This window comes from Dermacentor silvarum, chromosome 1 (genome assembly GCF_013339745.2).
Source record: "Dermacentor silvarum isolate Dsil-2018 chromosome 1, BIME_Dsil_1.4, whole genome shotgun sequence".
Lineage (NCBI taxonomy): Eukaryota > Metazoa > Arthropoda > Arachnida > Ixodida > Ixodidae > Dermacentor > Dermacentor silvarum.
The window spans coordinates 271,384,947-271,407,364 of NC_051154.1; the positions used below are offsets into that span (position 1 = coordinate 271,384,947).

The 22,418-nt window shown below is 48.4% G+C and overlaps 1 protein-coding gene across 1 annotated transcript in view; it reads right to left on the reverse strand.

Annotated features, from left to right (window-relative positions):
• Positions 1 to 4,294: 4,294 nt before the first annotated feature.
• Positions 4,295 to 22,418, reverse strand: part of LOC119437159 (deoxynucleotidyltransferase terminal-interacting protein 2) — a 43,972-nt gene continuing 25,848 nt past the window's right edge. The window contains exons 6-7 of the mRNA XM_037704231.2: positions 11,302 to 11,411; positions 4,295 to 4,417 (exon numbers count right to left, since the gene is read on the reverse strand). Of these exons, the coding sequence (XP_037560159.1) occupies positions 4,315 to 4,417; positions 11,302 to 11,411 (213 nt within the window). The 3' untranslated portion in view covers positions 4,295 to 4,314. The remainder of the gene's footprint in view (positions 4,418 to 11,301; positions 11,412 to 22,418) is intronic.

The following is a 22,418-nucleotide window of genomic DNA, read 5'->3' on the forward strand; positions in this document are numbered from 1 at the left end:
AAGTCTGGGTCAATGATGCAACAGCGAGTTCAAGGCCTTGAATGAGACCAACTTTTCCTTGAAGCCAGCCGTTCTGCTTCCAAGACACAGGCCGAAAGTTGTGCTGCAAGACACATACTGGACATCTAATGACTCCAGACAAGCCGCTGCAGACTGGAGTCATGGGCACAGAAAGCACCTTACAAGCAAATTCTGCAAACAGGATAAAAAAAATTACATCTGTGACCAGGGGCTCTGGAAGTATATCTGATGTGTGGGGGCAACGTCTAGGGGCACATGCCGCATCGTGTATGTCACCTCTCTCTCTCTCATATATATATATATATATATATAATCTTTAATTATAAAATTTAACTGCTTTTTATGAAAGATACTTTATTAATAAAATACAAGAAAGCATGATTTATTTCAAGTGCGGTTAATTCTGGTGTCTTTCACTGTGTGGAAAATCTGCGGATTGTGGGTTATTTTATATACGATATATCTAAGAAATTTCATATGTTCAAGTGATAACTGTCCCCTCTTCAGGATTTTAAGGAGGCCAGAACTGAGCATGCAGGTGCGATGTTCACAGGGTCTGCCGAGTTCTCCAAATACACGCCTACTCCTTCAGGAAAGTGCATTTTAAGGAAATCAAACTTGTCGCGCACACCCTGCTAAGCTTTTTCAGCGACCACTGACGAAGTGCAGTGCAGAGAAATGAAGGCTGCAGCCTGATAGAATCTTCGGAGATTTATTAGAGAACGCACATATTGGACAAACAATGAATGACAACTTCAAATGAATGGGTTAACAAGCCTTCCAAAGAAGGAATACATGTGCAACTATACAGAGGCATACATACACACATACCCATACACGCATATAAACCATATTAAAACGATGCACAAAATTAAATACCTGCACTTTTCCTTCAACTTCGGGTCATACACAAGAATTTATATATATATATATATATATATATATATATATATATATATACTGGATGGTGTGTAATCATGTCAAACGAAATGTGGCCAATTTCACAACCAATTTTCATGCCGGTCATTCCTGTGGCCGAGGCGGTTTGGGCCGAACCAGAATAAAATGCACATTTCAAGCTTCACAAGTGATAAATTAATGATTTAAATTGTGCTTTTCTAGGAACAGGCTTACACCAACATTTGTTATCTTCTCGCTTCCATGCATTTTTCCTGTGCATGTGCAATAATGTGAGCTGATCCAGGTGATAGTGCTGAAAGGGTCCAAGCACAATGGCACACACCCCTGTGGACTTGGGGTAGCGGGACCGGGACCTGTAACGCGCCTTTGAACTACCCTTGTCACATGGGCTTGGATAGGGGCAACGAAAAAGGGAGGGAACGAGAGACATCCTAAAGTCGTGGCACTGAGATGTGCTCCTGCAGGGGCTCTCGACGTAGAAAAAGCACCGACAAGGTGAGTCTCAGAAGTCACAAGCTTCCAGAAAATATTGTTTTATGGCAAAAACAGGAAATGGACGTCGACCAAAACGAATTTTTTTTCCTAACCAACGCTTCGGTCCTCACACGTAGGGAGGGAGCCTTCAGTTCATTTTTATTTTTCCTTTGTTTATTTTTTTAGCCTTATTTTTTTGTCTTTTAACCTCGTTCACAATCCTGAACAAGGTTCCCGTGTTGGGGCCGAAACGTCAGTTAGGAAAAAATCATGAGACATTCCACTCAGTGAAGGTGGATGACCAGTGAGGCTGTTTAGCACACAACACAGAGGTGAGACAGAATGGGAGGCCGCGTATAGTCAGATCCGACCGTAGCGGATCTTAGCCGTTTTATCTCCCGGTGAATGCGCCGACAGAGTACATCTACGGCAGTCCTCGCTCGGGGGCGGCGGCAGTGCCTCTTGCTGCTGCCGAATAAATTTGAATAAAATCTGTTCTCACCGTTGTGCCTGGAACCTCTTTGGGTCCCAGGTGTGACAAGGGTAGTTCAAGGGCGCGTTACAGGTCCCGGAGCCCACTACCCGAAGTCCACAGGGGTGTGTGCCATTGTGCTTGGACCCTTTCTGCACTATCACCTGGATCGCTAACATTTTTGCACACGCACAGGAAAAATGTGTGAAAGCCTAGCCATAAGCAGTTTTGCTGTAAAAAACATTTTCACCTTGGTTTGCCTCTCTTTCCTGTTTTCGCCATGATACCTCTCGACCAGACGACATTTCGTCAGACCCTTGACTTCAAAATTTTGTTTCATTTGTTCAAGGAAAGGAGTCGCTAGCCTCACGGGTGGTAGGAGGGGAGAAGAGGGGGGGGGGGGGTGGAGTACGGAACAGCTCTGAGTGTGGGGGCATGCCCCCACTGTTTTAGAACCTGTAGGGGCGACTGCCCCCACTGCCCTCCCCCCCGTTCCGGAGCCCCTGTCTGTGACCTTTGCACTTAGGTAAAGTCATGGTAAAATTAGTCCACCCCACTTTTTTTTTGCCACAGCATGAGCAGAAGCCGAAATCGTCCACATCCAGCACGAGTGTCCTTGTAACAAAGAATCTGAACTTTTTCATGTAAACAGAAGAGCACCTAGCTTCATCACTCAGCCAGGCATGTGCCGATTCTCTATTTTCACTGCATGGTTCTGGGCTGAACGTAGGAAAATATTGTTGCACAAAAATGTATAAGTCGAATCTCGATAATTCGAACTCGAAGGGGCCCGAAAATTTGTTCAAATTAAAAGAAGTTGGAATTCAAGGGAGGACTTATTTTTGTAGCATTTGTGCACCATAGCACGATGTATGAACGGTGTGAGTCCTGAAATGCGGCGCGCAAGCACATAGCGAGCGAGGGCCACAAAACAGTCCACGCCGGCCAACGCTCGCTTCCAGATAACGGCAGAAAATGAAACTTCTGGAAGCGGGCGGCGATGGGTGCGCGCGCACACGGAGACTGTTGAAGGTGAGGGAGGAGGGCGGCAGAGAAGAGGATTTGGCCTTGGCAACGCCATCACTTCGGTGGCTCCCCTCGCCCTCTCTCTCAACTCCCTCGTAGCTCCCCCACCTTCGGCTGTCTCCGCGGGCGCACGGTGACGGGCGCCGCACGCGCAGAGAGAGACCGTTGAAGGTGAGGGAAGAGGGCGGCAGAGAAGCAGATTTGGCCTTGGAGACGTCGTCGCTTCGGTGGCTCCCCTCGCCCTCCCTCGTAGCTCCCCCACCTTCGACTGTCTCCGAGCGCGCCCGCCGCCGCTCCCGCCGGCCTGGCGCCAGCTTAGCCCGCTCCCTGAAGTTTCGTTTTCTGCCGTTATCGGGAAATTGGCCAAGCTGGGCCTCCGCTGCTGCTTTTTCCCTCTGAGCCGCAGCCACAGCGTTAGACTTCGGCATGTACACAGGTGTTCCGGCGCGACGGTGAAACGGCGACCTTGCCATTTGAGAGTGAAATTTCCGCCACTTTTTTTTTTTTCATTTTCTTTTTCTCCGCGCGGTGTTGAGGGGTCTCTCCCAAGCTCTTCCTCTATGGCGGTGTCAGAGCAATGTCGATCGGAGGCACCGGTGCGTGATTTGGCGCGCTGCTGAGGGCATTGTCGGTGTGCCGTATGTTCGAATTAACCATCGCAAATGCTTTCGCGTTCGAATTACCGGGTGTTTTCGCCCATAGGAATACACATAACTTTGACGGGACCACAGCGTCAGTTCGAATAAACCAGTAGTTCGAATTAACGAGATTCGACTGTATTTAATATTCAGAAGATAAGGCAAGTTATACAGGCGTAACAACAGCCAAGATGGCGAGAAGCAACCTCTACCCTGTCTTCATCGGTGCTGGCCTAGTCCTGCTGTCTTCTTCCGTCTCGCAGCAATATTTATGGATTTGGGGCACAGGGACTCCCACATAGTAATGGGGCTCTCTAAGTTGTATTTTCTTCTTCGTCCTTATTGTGAGCGCTGCACAGAAATTCACCATTAACACTTACCAACTCGCTCAGTTTTCTATCCTAATGCTCTCCAAGTTAGCCTGATTAAACACTTCCCTTTTTTTATTAATCGATGGAGTAGAGTCTACAAGCTGCTGCTACTAGACCATCGTCTATCGTTTATTTTATTGCAGCATTTGAAAAAACATTGCTTTGTGTCAGATGGCACAAGCGGACTTTTCAAGCAGTGCTTGGTATGTCCACATTATCATGAATCTGGGTCAACACACCGTGTCCCCCTTATTTCATATTGTACCAACTGGCAAAAACTTGCAGCCAGTTCAAAAGTATATGCCCGAATGTGCATCGAACTGTGTTCAGAGCCCATGGCACAATTTCAAGCATAACTTTCACACAACAGCAAGAGTTCTTACATAAGGTTTTATTTCTTTCGCTTTTTCAGCCGCTTCATATGCTTCAAGGCCTTCTTTGAAACTGATCGCTGCTGCCGGGCCATGGCCTCACCATATTTCTTCTTGTTGAATCTGTACAGGTGAACAAGAAAAAATTTATTGTAGTTCAAGCCATCTATGTCCCATGTTAAAAGCGCTAAAAAGCACTACCACATAGTACTATCCTGGCCACAAAGTACTACTTTCTTGTTTCACAGTTCATTATCCTTTCCTTGACACTAATGCAAACACTGCTTTGAAATTGTACAACACATCAACCAGACAAAAGCAACTCCTGCCTATGAAACAATAACCAACTACTTAAGGCACAGAGAAGTGGCTTGAAGCTACAGCCTTTTCCAGGTTTACGGTGTCCTATCTTATGAAAAATACAGCTACTAATATGTGTAAACATACACCACGTGCCCTTTACAATGCTTAATTCCTATATTGTGCAGTGAACAAGTCTAAAACCTAAAACATTTCTTTCAATACCAAAACAAACATATTCACACGCATACATTGTTTATCTTTTTCTGATGACCGTTTTTCACGAGCTAACCATTGTTACAACTATGACTCGGCACAAGATGTGCCTTCATGTATTGGGAACTTTCTCGAATGTTGCTGCTGATTCTATAGCGAAAAAATCTTGTCTATAATCAGACTGTGCGTGCGACGCAAATAGTGGTGTACATACTGTAATGTGCGATGAGTCATGATGCACTTGACCCGTGGACAATCGTGCTCGCTACTATCGTTGTGCTCTGAGCGTTACGTGTTTTCTGGGTACAAGTTTGCCTAATTAAAGAGTCAACTTAACGCACATCTTTGGCATATTTTATTCAACGTCACGATGATGTGACAATACTTCTTTTAAAGGGGCCCTGAACCACCCCTCAGGCTTGGTGAAGTAACATAGTCGGCGGGAAGCATATGCTGTTGTGAACATCTCGGCCAAGTTCTACTGTCCTACCCGCAAGCGGAGCGCGAAGTCACCTTTGTTTCAAACGATCTCGTTTCAAAAGACCCCATGATCCTCGCTCTTTTCTGTGTGCTTTATGTCGTAATAAAGCACACTCCAATACACGGCTGCTATTGGTCGCTGCGGTCGGCTACACCGCGGTTGCCGCGAGGTGCCGCTACGAGTCCAGTGGCTAAGCGCACTGTGGCTTGCAGAGGACAACCGCGTTTGGCTTTCGTTTAGCGCTACGTAGGCACCAGAATTGGAAGTCCAAAATGAAACTTGAACTGTGCGCCATGGTGACGTTGCGGAAGCGGAGCGCTGTGGCCCCGCCCCACTCAGCCATAGCTTTTGCAGTGCAAGGCATTGAAGGAGGGAGGGGAGCACAGCGGAGGCGGTGTTTGATTGCCAATAACTCCGCTTCTATTGAATGCATTGAAGTACTTTTTGCGGCAAAGTGATTCTGAAATAGCCTATTTTCACTTCAAATGCCTTTCTCCACTTTGATAAAAAAGTGGTTCAGGGCCCCTTTAAATAACAATGAATGAAATAAAAATGTTTACAGAGCTTTCTTACGCTTTTTTTAAAAATAACTAAATCCACGAAATCTTCAAGCAGCAAACAAGTTTGGGCATTGCTGTAAGTGAAACTGCACAGTTGCCAAGGCACGTGAAGCATTCGAACTAAACTTGCACTGCTACACGTGCGACTACAGCCGAACCTGGTATAACGATACCGGTTTACCAATGAGAAGCTGCTGCACCGTCAACTTCTGTATGTTATCTACGGTGTCTGAGGGGGTTTATTTACAAAGCAGTTAGGGCTCCACAACAGCCTTGGCTCCAGAGAGTCGGTCGCTGTCTCGCGCTCTCCGGGCTGCTGGACTTTGTCATCCTCTCTCAATGGCTGCGGACTCTCTTCCCCACTACAATGGCCCCGGCGTCTAGCATGGTCGGGCTGGGAGCCTCTGTTGTGGCCATCTCTGTGGATGTAGCGTACCACCGCGTCGGCTGTGGCCTAGTTGTTTTGGAAAGACGCAGTCGCCTATGTATTTATTTGTGCTATTAAAGTGCAAAATATAATGGCCGGGAGTGGGACAATGTTTCGAAGTCAGATGTTTTCATATTGTAAGGTATTGTTTGGGAGGAGTCAGGTATTTTCTACGCCATGTATGTAAAAGCGAACTGCTTTTGTTTGTAATGCCGCCCATTTCCGCTTTCGCATGTTTCACCTCTACGTGCAGTATTCCAATAATGTCTAACTGCCAAAATGACGCACGCTTGTAATTTACTTTTTTTTCAGCTGATGCCGTCCGGTGGAGCTTCGTACAGGAACTACCGTACTTACACGATTGTAAGTCGACTCGAATGTAGGTCGACCCCCCCAAAATTGCATGTCTAAAAAAAAAAAATGGGGGGCGGGGGGGGAGAAAAACCACGCGAGTGCATTTTACACAAGGGAAATTTATTGATGGGGTTTCTAAAACTACTCATCGTCCCTAGAGTTGACCTCACTGGTACTGCTGCCGTCATAGCTGCTGCGGTCCCACAGCGCGTCGTCATCAAAAGTGGGTCCACACTTCGCGAACGACGGCACCACGACATCGCGCGGTACAGCCCCCCACGCAGAGAGGACCCACCCGCACACAGTAGCCAGAGAGGCCAAATTTTCTCACGCTGAAGCCGCCACTGCCGCACCACACGTTCACTGACTCCAGACTTGCGTCCCGCTGCGCAGTTGTTAGTTTCCTCAACATGGAGGATAGCAGCCCGTTTGAACACTGCTGGGAACGAGCGTCGAAAGTTCTTGGCACTCATGACAGGCGCGACGATTCAGCACAACAGCAGAAGTGACAGATGCGCGCGGCCGTCGGAAACAATCGTATCTCAACGAAAAGCTCTCCCGCCAACTACTAATACCCCCCTAACGGCGGCGGCTCTTCCGCCAGCTACCAATACCCCCCAAACGGCGGCTCTTCTGCCATCTACCAACACCCCCTAAACGGCGGCTCTTCCATGATCGATGCCCCCACAAAGCCGTGCGCTGGTGGTGCGCGCAATCAAAATGTATGCAATACAGTAAATTATTACGCTACGCTTCTACTGTAACCATAAAAACGTAGGTGCAAAGTTGTAACCACGCCGTAGCACCCCTGATTTCTCGTTTCTCTTGCCGTTACTAGCGGTACACGGTTCGGTTTCGATTCTAAGTCGACCCCCCAACATTGGATTGCCAAATTTAAAAAAATGGGTCGACCTACAATCGTGTAAATACGGTACTACTGCTTTCCTGGTGCCACAACATTGGATGAATGCACCAAAAGCCCGGAACGACCAATTATAGAGAGCAAAATAAACATTTCCTCATTTCACAAGGCTTCTTAGGCGTCTTGCGTCTACTTTGTGAAATTGTACGTGGCACAAATTCGATGAACGTTTGTAAAGATTCTTGCGTTTACTGCCGCGCATAGCACCGTGTTGGCAGCGCGCCTTCATAACTGAGTAGTTGCCATCCATGATCGCATCGACAGCGACCGCGGTTTCGTCCGCAGTTGCAGGAAACGGTAGTTACGTTTTGACACGGTGCATGCGTCAGCCGTGCGCCTTCAGAACAGCAAGACTGCTGTCCATGATCGCATCGACAGTGCTTGCGACAAAGAATAGTTTCGTTTTTACTCAGTGCAAAGCTGTCTAGGATGAAGCGCACCATCTACATCGCGATGGACGTCGACCTGGCGACACTGGCTAAAAAATAATCGGGATGTGCATGCGGTAATGAAAAGCGGGTCTCAGATGAAGATGCGCGCTGCAGCCGTGCTGGGAAAGAAGTCACGAGGTCTTCGCCGCTGCGAGCACTAACTAGTCACGAGATGACGAGAATTGCATTTCCGCACTGCTTTTGTGCAAAATAGAAACGGGATTCTGCTAATTCATTCTGTAAATATTAGCGCGATGACGTAGAAAGCATTTGTTCACTGTTTTCTTGATACCCTCGATAATTCGATATTCAGTTAAATCAGAGATTTTTTCGGTCCCGTGAAATCCAAATTAACGAGGTTTTATTAGCAGTACCAATCTTGAGCGCCGACAGCCACGACTTGTTACACGCGATCAGAGCGCGCCGGAAGCAGAGTTAAGCAGCTAAACAAGTCAGCGCAATCAGCAGCTGGATGGAGGAAGCTAGTGGGGAGGGGCACTGGCCTCCCCGCCATTACAGTTTTCCCACAACAGCTCTGCCATCCTCCTATTTTGACTGTTTTTCATGCAACCCGGTTATAACAATTATCGGTTACAGCAATGAAATTGTCGTGCCACTTCAGTGGTGCAACAGCCAAAATAGGATTCGGGGCAATTTTTGGAGCAGGAAAATCTTGCTTTTGGAGCAGGAAAATCCAAATTTGGAGCAGGTTACGGGGAAAAAAATGATTTAGAGCACTAAATTCCAAATTTGGATCAGTTTCACTAAGAACGCCTACTTATAAAACACCATAAAATTTACCCCTTGCATAATAAACGCACTCCCCAACTTTGCAGTGGATTTCTGGGGGAAAAAAGTGCGTTCATTACGCAAGTATATACGGTAATTCACATTGGCAGCGTAGGTGAGAGCAGAGGCGCGATCGGAGATCGTTGTTCGCAGCGCGCGTTCAGTTTCACCGTGCACGGTTGACCTAGGCTGCGCCCGGCGAAATTGAACGCGTGCTCCGAACAACGACCTCGATCGCGCCCCAGCAGTGCACTGCACGCAACTTTTTCCACCAAACACGTTGAAAGTACGCATGCATTTCTTCGCGAGTGGTTCCCTTTTGTTTTGTTTTCTGACAATATGTTGCGACGTTCCAGTAGTAGTCGAAACATGCAGCGACCGAACCCTTGCAAGTTTTGTGCATTGCGTCGCCTACAAAGCTCACGCCGTCAGTGCTGGGTCGATTGCTGTACCGTACAAGCGAGTTTCCCGTGGAGCATGGGTTCTCAAAGTGGGTTCCGCAGGACCCTGCTCGGGGTTCCACGAGCCACTGATAAATTTTCCGTGGTCCCACGCTCGCCAATTATGTGGCTAAAACGGCGAACAAGAGGTGTCTCCGATCCACAGAACTTCCATTACCCATGCCCGAGTGTCAAAAAGCACATTACAGCGCGTAACGGCAGTGCGTGAACTGCGCAATAAATCCGCAAGCAGCTTGTAGCCACCCTACCTTCGAAAACGGGCAGCGCGCCTAAGCTTTCACACTTGAATTTCGGAGGCCCTAACTTACCAACATGCGCATTTCTCCCGTTTGTAGATAGGGTAGGTGCTGATAGCATGCGCACTGACGTATACGTCGGAGGAATAAAAAAATAAATGCGCAGAGCACCACAAATGCGCGCCGAGAAAGAGCAAAAACGGCGATAGCGAGCACAAACGAAGCGGCGCAGTCCGCATCGCCATGGTCCTCAGCGGCAATCATACGTGACTGACAGCAACGCCGGAATGCTTTGTGCTTATTTGTGCCCTCAAAGCCCTTATTGGTGCGTTAATTGCCATGCCTAACACCGTGTTAGCGGCTAGCCGCATGCTTCCATAAGTGTGTAGTGGCCCATCTGTGATCACGTCGATAGCCACCAGTTTCGTCCGCAGTGGTTGCGGCAAACAGTAGTTTTGTTTTGACTCGGTGCGCGCGTCGGCTGCGTGCCTTCATAACTGCGTAGTCACCATACATGATCGCGTCGATAGCGACTGCGGATTCGTCCATACTTCTTGCAGCAAATGGTAGTTTTGTTTTGACTTATGAGCGCGTCGGCCGCCTGCCTTTTGAACCGCAAGGTCACCGTCCATAATCGCGTCAATAACAGCCGCGGTTTTGTCAGCAGCGGTTGCGGCAAGCAGTAGTTGCGCATTGACTCAGTGCAAAAATGTCAAAGATTAAGAGCACCGGCTACATCGCGATGGACAGACGATTTGTGGGTGACCAGCTCCCTAACGAAAAAATAACCGGATGTGCGCGCTGTAGTGAAAAGCGTGTCTGCAGATGAAGGCGCGCGCCGCGGCCACGCTGCGAAGGATGTTGCGAGGCCTTCGCCGCTGCTAGCCCCCCCCCCCTTAATCAGTCATGAGATGACAAGAATTTCAGCTGCCTCACTGCTTTTGTGCAAAATAGAAACAAGATTTGCTGATGCATTCAGTAAATAAAAGCGTGTTGACGTAGTAAGCATTCATTTATTGTTTTCTTGATATTCTGAATAATTCGACATTAGTTTAATTAGGACATTTTAATTCGGTTAATTCGGGGGGGGGGGGGGGTTCTTTGGCGCTTCATGGAGCTTAGCAGGGTTCCCCGGAATGAACATGCTTGAGAACCCCTGCCAGTGTGGAGTATTCGTACCCGCTCCGCTTGTGACCGCGTGCACAAATACGACGAGGATCTTGTCGAGTCAACCGGCAATGGCGAACTGCTTTCGTTACTGAAAGCAACACGCACTCCGCGAGATTTTACTGCATATACAACACGCCGCACTGCAACCAGCAGCGAAAATATTCTTTGGCGCCTACCACCAAACATGCCAACATGTCTGGGCATTCCAGTTTGGATCTCGTCTGCGCTACTGGTACTGTAATGGCGTGTCAAGCTACAAGTTGCCAACGCGGCCTTTATTTCCCGCTAAATCTAGCGTAACCGAGAAATTTCGCAGCCGGTCAGGCGTTTTGGCGCAGCGTGGCGCAATTTCAACGTATATCACGGTTTTGGCGCAGCTCGGCGCAAAAATACGAAATTGTATCAAAATGGTGCAATTGGCGCAGCTGTTGCACCCCTGCTCTTGAATATTGCTATAAGTGGGTTCGACTGTACAAGTTTTTTTTCCATGCCCTAGTCAGAGCATGCGAAATAAGCTTTACTGAGACACAATGCCAATGCACTGCTTATAACAAAGCCCTCTTCATTGTTTCTTCTGATAAACATAAAAATAAACACCTTCATGGGCTGATGAATAACAAATGACAACGCGGATCCAAGCTGCATCCTGTCATCACTTACCGTCTGAACTCTGCATCAGCCAGCAATTCTTCAACCATAGTTAGCTTGCGGTCCTTCTTGGGCACCCTTGCATGGTAGAAATCGGCTGGTGAGTCCATCACCGTCCCCACCTAAGTGCACACGAAGGACCAGAACTCACATCAAGGCTAGGCGATGACACCTTGAGACTTGCCACGCTAGTTTAGCTCACACAGATCAAAAGAACACGTCTTGCACTATTACGGCTCCTCCTCACACAGAAAAAAACTATCACCACAGCCGCTTTTGCTGGCCTTTCTCCTGCTTTCCAGAATATTAATGCTGAGCAACTGTGCACTTGACACCTTCATGTTGTAGGCTGCAAGACTCGGCGGGAACCACCTAAACTGCTAATTAGTGGGAACCACCTAAAAGTTCAAATAAACGGAGCATAAAATATCAAATTTGCCAGAAAATAAGTCTGTATTCAACAAGTGGCCTGAAAGCTGGTTAACTTGCTGCTGAGTACATGCACATGTGCTTGCATGCGACCAGGTCAATCTGTACTTTGACCATTGTCATGGCTGTTGCTGCTGACTGAAGAAAGTATGGTCTCCTAAATGCAACAAATCTCCATCAAATGCAACTTAAATAGAGGGCGATCATGCTCCATTAGCCCTGTAATGGCATCACAAGAGTCACTGTCCGGCAGTTGCCTCAACCACTGCCCAATTCAATGTAGACATTGAGGCTAGAGTTGGTGCAGTTAGAAGCTGCTTGATGATTGTGACCAATAGAAATATGTAATAGCAGTCAAAGAAATCAGTCAAGAGCAAGTTGCAATTTAACACATAAAAAAGCAAAACGAGACAGATGGAACTCGCGTGACAAATTGCAAATGCAGCCCTTCACAACTTAGTGGCTAGGATCGGCTACGAGTGGATCGACTAAGCAACTGGGCAGACAGTTACTATCGCTTTCAAGGAGGTGCCATCAACATATCAAAGCGCTTTTCTGTTGGACTCGGTTCCCTTTGATGGCCGAATTCGGCCGCGGTCATGCAGGCGGAGTGGGACGGAGTATGAATTCTGAAGCAACGCATAAAAAGTATCCACACTTCCCTCAAAGCTGTCTAAATTATCAGACGGTGACTATCGTATCAAAGAGGCTTAATGCCTTACCATGCATTTTTGGAAGCGCTGTTTTGGAAATTACAAATCACTGAGCGAGTGCGGCTAATTCGAGCTGGGAATGCACAGAGAAGGGTAATCGCACTAGTGTGTCCCGTGAAGTATGTGCCTATCAGATAATTCTACAGCATTTAACACTAGTCATTCGTTGGCGATGTGGAATGCCTTAATACTGTAGCATTAGTTTGCTTATCCGCTGAAGTGCAGCACACGATGGCAGTATTCTAAAACGTTGCTCGCACAGAACTTTACCTTCAGTTCTATGGAGAGGTGATGCATGCGCTGTGGGCCTAATGTATCACACAAAGCTAAAAGGCTCAATTTCCATGGTGTGCATCATTACGACGGCTAGCAAAGCATCGGACTTTGGCTCCTGGCTCAGGTTTGTCTGAAAGTCAGCCTGTGAGGGTGAGAAATTTAGTTCAATATAACCACTCCGCGGTTTTAAGAGTTCAGACTTGCAGGATTTCCCCCCCATCCAAATACATGTGACAGTGTCGGGATCAACCGACCAGTTCAAGTTATCTGTCAATTAGAATGAAGAGATTTTGAATTACTGGGATTCCATTGTACAGTGTAGACCGCTTATAATGTAAGTCATCATCATCATCAGCCTATATTTATGTCCACTGCAGGACATAAATATAGGCTTCATCAAAGTCACTCCCTCACCAGAACAGGAATTGGCCTCCCTGGTGCAGTATTCGGCCACTACCTCCCTCATGACTCCGACAATTAATAATGTAAGTCACCAGTCACAAATATCCACACTATAAGCAGTACCGCACTATAACCAAAACAACTATTTTCAAGGGCTGCACATATGCAAAACATGTAGACTAAGCAGCCGCGCGTATCCGAGAATCGAAGCGTGCGACCGGGAGTTTTGCATCCGTTTAAATATCCCTTTAAATTTACGAACATTGAAAGGTTAACGTCCAAGTACCCGCTTCGCATGAAGCAGACAAAATAATGATAAAAAAAAAACTATGACGACCGAAATTTCAGGCGCAGTAGAGTGTCTCATCCGATTTCTCGGACTGATCGGCGTATGCACGCAAGGTGTCGAAACATGGCGACCGCAGACCAAGTTGCTGCCATTCGAGTGTTGCCCGTGCCCTCACCTTCGTTATCCAAGGTGGTTTCTCCACTTTCCATGTGTCGTACAGCCATTGCAACGCATTTCGTTGACTCGGCACCAAACCACAACTTAGGTCGCCAACTAGGTGCACTGGTTAGACCTAGCTGGCGGGGGTGTCGGGCAGCATGCCGTCGCGGGGAGCTCGCCCTTGATATGTTCGTACCCGTAGACGATTACATAGAGACTGCGCATGCAATCACATGCACGGGCTGAACTGACAGCAACGCGTATGAAGCAGAGCTTGGTTCCTCGGGTGATCAGCCGCAACTACTGTGAATGCCTACCAAGTTTGAAAGTGCGCACACTGGTAGGAATGGTGGAAGCTCACAAGTGCACATAAAGCTCCAAACTAAATTTGCGGAACACTGTTTAAACTGACAGCATCGCACACACGATAACTGCACTTTACGACGTGCATCGCAAAGCGCACCACTAATAAGCAGCCCAGCAAAAGGCTTCTCTGTCGCCTAGGCAACCACCGCGCGCCCGCATTGCGCTGCTGCCACTTTTTTTTCAGGTGAAGCTTGTTATAAGGTACAGATTTCGGTGGCATCAATGTGCAAAAAACTATCATCATCGGCATTGGCGGCCCTCGATTTGCACTAGTGCTCGGCATGTGCTTGTGCAACTGCTCCCACGTTCATCGTTGTCGTCTGCTTTCACAGCTGGCTGCGTTGCCGCCCATCATTCCAGCGTAGAATTTCACTTCTCTTCTGTCGTCGGAATGGGGAGGCCACGTATACGGCAGTATGAGCCATTGCTTAAGGGGGTATAAGCCATTCATCGTCTTATGTAATGGACAGATTTAATTTTGAAGCAATTTAATTTAGAATCGCAAGTGACAATGGAGCGCAAATGCTGTTAACCACGCCGCCGAGCAAACTCGAGACATTGAACGCAAGCGACAATCGTGGACTGCGGGCATACCATCAGTGACGTCGTTCTCTCTGTTGCAGCCGTTGCATCATGGTTAGTTTAGGCGCACCCAGGATAAGCTTCGCTTAACCCCATTTTCTGGTAGGAGAAGAGTTTGTTCGTTTTTGTTTTTTTAACTTCTTTTTTTTCCGTTCGTTCATTTGCTCCGAGTCTCATCCTCCTCCTCCGCATCTCTCTCCTTGCTCTCCTCTCCGTATGTATGTATGTATGTCTGTATGTATGTATGTATGTATGTATGTATGTAAGCGGTATGTGTATACATGGAAGTTCCATGGGAGGGCAAACGGGAGTCAGAAAAGGCCGCGCTGTAGCCAGTTCTGCACTATAAACTGTTTCGTTATAAGTGGTCTATACTGTAATCAAATTTCGGGTACTACATTCGAGTGAAAGCGTGCGAGGGGAGCCGACACCGCGTCTAAATCTCGCGCACGCAAGAAAGAAAAGCAGGGAGTGCGCCTTTTTCCGTTGTGCTCGAGGCACCGGCGAGGGAGCGAGGGGGGAGGGATAGCGGCGGGGTTGTACTCTGGCATCAATTGCGTACTACGCAGCGTCACGCGGTCGCGCGGGCCATATCTTGAAAGCGATCTGTGTTGGGGGCAGAGTCAAGTCAGTGTAGGTGCGTCGGCGGCTCGTAGCTTTGTGCGTGCTGCGTGTTCTCGGCGCTCAGTTTGCGTTGAAGCGATAGACAACAGCATGAAGGTCACTTCGCTCGCTTCTGCAATGGTGCTTCTTCACGCCAGCATTTGACAGCGTGTGTCCGCGCTCATTGAGTGTGATGTGTTCATGTTTACCTGTGGGCGCTGACACCATGCTTGTTAATATAGTTAATAAGCGAATGTTTGCAAGTTTATACTGACAATAAAACTACTATCCTTACTTTGTATAGCTGTCTACTAATTTGCTATCACAATTGATGCTTTGGCTTTCGGGCGAAAGTACGACTTTTTTTCACACGTAAGAATTAAAATATTGGGTGCAGTTCAACACTACTCCCATTTTTCAATTTTTCCTGTTTCTCGGCTCTTGCGTTTCCTGGTTCTTACGTTTTTTTTTTAAGTTTTTTTTTACGATCCCAGAAAACACGTATCAGCTAGATTCTACTGTATTAAGTTCCCTTTGACACGTCGCCAATCTAATTTTCCTGCATCTTACGTTGCGTTTGAATGTGGCGGTCATCTAAAGTTAGTGGTGCAGCCAGTTTGTACATTGCAACAAGTGACCGACAGATTGCCGATACGGCACGGCCGCCGCATCATATAGCCGTATCTTGGAAGCGATCTGCGACATGCGCAAAGTGCGAGCCCGCACGGACCTCTTCTTCAAAACGATCTGCGATGTTGACAAAGTGCACCTAGTGCTGAATAGCTAAGTATGCTCTGTGCTTTCGATGTTTAGCTCGCGTTGAAGCAAGATACAGTGGCTGCTGCCCTGCTTCGTTACTCCAACGTTGTCATCGAGCGAGATGGGTTCGTGTTTACCTGTGCGCGCATGACACCGTGCTTGTTAATTTAGTTAGTATGCCTATGCTTACAAGTTTATACGGCCGATAAAACTACTATCCTTACTTCATACAGCTGTCTACTAATTTGCTATCGCAATCGTTGCTTCGCTTTTCGGGCGACACTGCGACTTCTTCCTTTTCTTTCTTTTTCGTGGTCCCTTGAAAAAACGTATGAACGGGGTTCTACTATCTACAGTCAAACCTCGTTAATACGTAGTTGGCCGGGAATGACGTTTGGGTACGCACTAAGCGATGTACGAATTAACCGTCAGTGCCGGTTTAGCGGCTACTTACCAGCCAGAAAAGAACGCCACGATCCCCACAAACACACTCTCACGCACACACAGGCACGCTAGCTTTATTCACTGGCAGGCAGCAAAAAGTCAGTTATTTTCACTTGCCGCCGTGGTGGCCTCGCCGCGACGACGGCATCTTCGAAGTCAGCAAGTCCAGCAGCCAGTTTGTCCATTAGGCCTCGCTTCTCTGCGAACGCTCGCATCACTGCCCCAGCACGCGCCGCGTCGGATAGTGAAGGGCCGTCGTCCACTTCGACATCGCTGTCCTCCTCACTTTCGCTTGAAGCTGGACGAGGTGCGACGGCAGCAACATGTCGCTGTCTGAAAAGTCCGGGGAGGTGGTCACGTCGCCGTCGACATCTCCGAAGGTGCCGAAGTTCACCTCCTCATCTGCTGCACCTTGCCGCTCGAGCACTTCAACCAAAAGGTTCTCGCAGTCCTCGGCGTCTTCACCGTCCGCGTCGTCGCCGCCTTCAAGTATTTTGAATTGCGCTCGCGCGAAACAATTCTGTATTGTTGCCGGCTGGACCTCCCTCCATGAGTGCGCGAGTAGGTGTACAGCGCCCAGTAGGTCTATGGTGTACGTTTTGCCGCTATCCATAACGAGCAACATCCTCCGTAGCAGATTTTTGCGGTACGTCTGCTTCACTGAGCGGATGATGCCCTGATCGAGGGGCTGGGCGAGCGCTGTCGTGTTCGGGGGCAAAAAGAGCAGCTTAATTGCCGTCAGGTTGTCCAAATCGACATGCGCCGACGCATTGTCGAGAACGATCAGGACATTCCTTTTCTTGGCAGCAAAACGGCGGTCCAGCTGGCGCACATACTCCTCGAACAGCTGAGCAGTCATCCACGCCTTTTTGTTGTGCTTGTAAATGACATCGGATGGCAAACGGGCGCCTTTGAAGCAACGCGGTTTTCCGTACCTGCCGATCACCATCAGTGGCAGCTTCTCACTACCGGTCATGTTGACGCCGAAAGCGACCGATACCCGATTTTTGGCATGTTTCGCGCCGGTGCACTTTTCATTCTTAAATGCCAATGTCCTGTCCGGAAGCAGGCAGTAGAAAAGTGCCGACTCATCAAAATTGAAAATGTCGGCGGCATCGTAGGCTGCCAAGGCTTCCTGCAATTCGTTGTGCTGCCACTCATCAGCGCCTTCTTTGTCCGCTGCAGCAGCCTCACCGCAAACAGCTTTCCCCACTATGCTGTAGCGAGCTTTAAATCTCGACAACCAGCCGTTGCTGCAGGCAAAACCGGTGCAATTCAGCTGAGCTGCGAAAGTTAGCGCTTTCTCAGCCAGAAGGGGTCCACTGACTGGCAGGTTCATGCTACGCGCCTTCTTCAACCAAAGCAGCAGGGCCTTTTCTACTTCGGGAAAAGCAGAGTCTCTGATGCGGCACCTCTTCAGATTGCTGCCTGAGCCGCCCCGCAACTTTTCGCGAGCGTTCCATATTCCGCACACAGTCGTCAGAGGCAAGTTCTTCTCACGGGCTACCGCAGATTTCTTCGCTCCATTTTCAATGGTGCGAATGATTTCCAGTTTTTCCTTTACACTCAAAACGTGATACGGCATAACAGTTTTCACGTGCAAATTAAATCGCACAATACGCGCACCAAACAATGCAAAAAAAAAGAAGGACACGCCGCGCAAAAGAACGTTGTAAAAGCACACAACACTACGCAAAAGCACACCACCACTGCCGTTAGCACTGGTGGACACGGGAGAATGAAAGAAAAGAATAAAGAAACGTGGCGTTTGAGCCGTTACGATGCTTGGATTGGATTCCAAAGTGACAGCGAATTCCCCTACCCTCAGCTCCTGCGGGCTACCAGAAGCTAATCTCGAAGGCCACGCTTTTGCGCCCTTTGATCGGCAACAACCGTACGAACAAAAAATATGTCGACGTGGCCATGTTGTGACGTCACTACGCTGACAATTGTAGTTTACCAATCTCGAAGGACATGCTTTTGCGTGCTTTGATCGGCAACTCCTGTCGTCGCCACTGAAATTTTGGCGATTTTCTGCCCGTGAACATATAAAAACAAAGAAAATGGTACGTACTAACCGTATGTAATGCAACAAGCGACTACGGCTTAAGCGGTCAGCCAATACATGGGGTTCAATGGGGACCGGGTGGGGGAATCTTCGCGACTACGTTTAAACCGGACTTACACATTAAGCGGGTACGTATTAACGAGGTTTGACTGTATGTGTATTTTCTTCTTGCCCAAATCGTAAAGGATCGCTTTCTGGAAGGCGTAAAAGTGCACGCACGTTATCTCGCGAATGTTTTCGCACACCACAGAACGCCTCAGCACATCGAGTGCAGAAAGCGTTTTGGCCGTCATGGCTGTTGCCATCCTCACTGGTCAAGGCATCAGCTAGGCTCTGATGTGATCCGGTCCGGTCGACGTGGGGACCAATGAGAGATTGCGCAGCCGCGTAACGTAGCTGGTTGCTTGGCGACTATGGATCCCGCCCAGATCCTACTGTGCCGGCTTGTCTGTTCCGGTCGCTCCGCTGGTTCGGCCGCCGCCGCCGCTCTCGCGTTCGTATGATTCGCAGCGGCGCGGCAACGCGTTCGTAACAGCCGATGTTTTTGTATTAAGAGCAATGTATTTCGATCGGGGAATGTTACGAATTCGTAACACACCGAAATTCGTACCAGCCGTGATTGTATCACCGGGGTTTTACTGTATATAGCAAAAAGTACGGTTATATCGAACAAAAATAGCTGCCGCTATTGATATATCGAACTTCAAGCAGCGCGACACTGCCCCAGAAGTTGGCTTACCCGCACGGTGGCCAGGCGAGCCGCCAACACCCTTCCCCCAAAGACAAAGTGGTTTAGCCCAACTGCGCGCATGCAACGCTGCTTTCACTCCCTCGGACAGCCACACCCTAGAAAAAGTGGTTCGACTACTCTCTCTCTCTCTCACAGCCACATGTGCCTGCATGCAATTGGCTTGACTGCCTCAGTGTTCTGTCATTCGTTAAGTTGCAACATGATGTGCGTAGTTGCGTCCTTGGAACACAGTGCTTGTCCGCTCCGTAAGAGATAGCTGCCATGACACGGCAGAACCTGCCAAAATCCACAAAGCTAGAGATCAACAGAAGAGTTGAACCCAGAGCAAAGAAGTCAGATGTCGCCGCAGCGTACAGAATCCCATGAAGCACGCTGAGTATGATATTGAAAAATAAGGTCGACGTTAGGGCTAAGTTGGACAAGAGACCAGGTGCTACCGGCGTCCAATGAGTACGCACGGCTGCATATGAAGACGTGGAGGCAGCAGTGTATAAGTGGTTCATTGATGTTAGGTTGCGGAACATCCCTATTTCTGGCCCCATAATTAAAACAGAAAGTGAAGGATTTCACTTTCATTCTGAACAGACCCGACTTCAAAGGCGGCTCGCTCAGGTTGGCTGCAGCGTTTCAAAGAGCGCCACAGCATTGTCAGCCGGGCTGTCACCGGTGAAAACCGGGCGGTGACGTCAGCAGCATGCACAAGTGGATTGAAGAGAATTGGAGCGACATCATGACAAGGTACCATCCTCGTGATATATTTAATGCCGATAAGACTGCTTTGTTCTGGCAAATGCTGCCGAACAAAATGCTGGCGTGTCGCCAGGACAAGTCCCACGGCGGGAAAGTTAACAAAGCCCGAATATTGGAGTTGCTTGCTACTAACATCGATCGATCGACCAAGCTTCGACCACTCGTGATCGGAAAGAGCACATTGCCGCGGTGCCTAAAGAATGCACTTTTCGTTCTGGTGATCCACAGGTCCAACGGGAAAGCTTGGATGATAAGCAAACTTTTTGGCAACTGGCTCAAGTCCTGGGATGATGACCTGGTAAGCGAAGGCAGCAAAATCTGCTTACTTGTTGATTTGCTGGTGCAAGTTGGAATCAGCTAGCACAAGATAGGGGTATTCGGAGATCGCAGGTAGAGGCCTTCGTTCTGCTATGGACCTAAATATAGGCTGATGATGATAATAATTGCTCTGCGCACCATTGTAAGGTTAGTGTCAGCAATATCGAGCTTCGTTTCCTACCGTCGAACACAACGTCGGTGTTGCAGCCTTTAGACCAAGGTGTCCTTCGTGCACTGAAGGCAGGCTATAGAAAACGCCTTGTGCAATGGCTTTTGCTAAACATTCGCAATGGCCGGGAGTTGAAAACTGACCTCCTGGGCGCAATAACGATGTTGAATGCATCGTGGAATGACGTCAAAAAAGAAACAATTCAGAATTGCTTCCGTCATTGTGGACTCGGTGTTTCCGGCGAGGCTTGTGCAAGGTCATTTGAAAATTGCGATGAACCCCTCGATAGCCATGAACCACTCGAGGAACTTGATGGTTGGTTTAGCCAGCTGTCTGAGTTCCCGAATGCAGTTTGTGATGGGACTGCAGCAATAGACTTCGTCACCGTCGATGACCATGTTGCAACCACTGGAGAGCTCGTTGACGAAGACATCGTTGCTGATCTGGCTAGGGATCTCGCTGGCAACAGTAACTGCGAGGTCCCAACGAGTTCCACATGTTCTGATGCACTTAATGTGCTGAGCGTTGTTCGCTGCCACTGTGCGTCCAGAGAAGGCTGTGGGCTCAGCTTTTCCGAGTTACTCGACAACGTTGAAAAGTGTATGCTGAACAATGCTTTGAAAATGAAAAAGCAGAAGATCGGCGACTATTTCTCGCGCTAATATGCCCGCCGTACATGTGTTTAGAAAGTAAAGAACACTCTTTTAATTGAGGTGCGTTTTGTACATTGTCAAATTCTTTAAATGTTATATATCGAATTACTTGATATATCGAACTAATTCCAGTTTTTTTGTGAGTTCGATATATGCGGGTTTGACTGTATACAGTAAAACCCCGGTGATACCATCAGGGGTGGAACGAATTTCGGTGTGACACGAATTCGAAACATTCCCCGGCCAAAATACATTGCTTACAATACAGAAAACATCGGCTGCTCCAAACACGTTGCCGTGCCGCTGCGGATCATACAAACACGTCACGCAGCTGCGCAATCTCTCATTGGTACCCCTGTTGAGCCGACCAGACCATGCTTGCGCGCAAAAGGGGAGGAAGGTAGGAAGTGTGGGAGAGCATGTCAGCCAGCCAGCCTTTGACAGCCCGCCGGTTTGTTCTCTGTGGGGTGGGGCAGGCACGCGCTTCCCCCAGTGCCGTGTGGGGCCGACCCTCAGTTTCTTTTTTGTTTTATAGCAGTTCATTTGAAGCGCTTGCACGCCATTTGCTCGTCTTGGGAGTTTCATCTGTTCATTGCCAGCATGTTGCAAAGGCAAAAGCCTCTGTCATTCAAGGAAAAGTTAGAAATCCTGCATAAGGCGTATAAAGATTCGAAAAGAAAACAGACTGACCTTGCCAAGGAGTAAGGTTTAGCACCGTCCACTCTGTGCTCGATTGTCGGTCAGCGTGACCACATAATAAAAAATGTGCAACAATTCAGCGTCAACGGTAAACAAGCAAAAACTGCCAATCACGTGCAGCTCGAAGAAGTTTTGTTAACGTGGTTGAAAGAGGTGGCGGCGGCGGGAGTGAACATCGACAGCAAGGTGCTGCGCGAGAAGGCCGAAGACATCGCGCTTTTGCGTGTTGAGGAAGTTCCAAGCCTCCGGTGGTTGGGTCCACCAAGACAAGTACTCATCCACAAGTCTGTGAGTGGGGAAGGAAGGAAAGTGGACGAGGTTGCCGTGAACGACTGGAAGGGGACCACCCTGCCTACACTCATCGCTGGATACGAGCCACGTGATGTGTTCAACGTGGATGAAGCCGATCCTTTTATAACTTGCAGCCTGACAAGGGCCTATGTTTAAAAGGCGAAGCATGCCAAGGTGGCTAAAAGAGTAAGCAGCGGATTACGGTTTTGTTTTGCTGCAATTCTGACGATTCTGAAAAGGTAAGCTGACAATTATTGGCCACTACCAGAAGCCACATTGCCTTGCATTTACAAGGCCAACCGGAAGGCCTGGATCACATCCGCCTTGTTCCCAGAATTTTTTACTTACCTTGACTGCAAAATGGGCAGCCAAAGCAGAAAGATCTGTTTGATCTCGGATCAGTGCGCC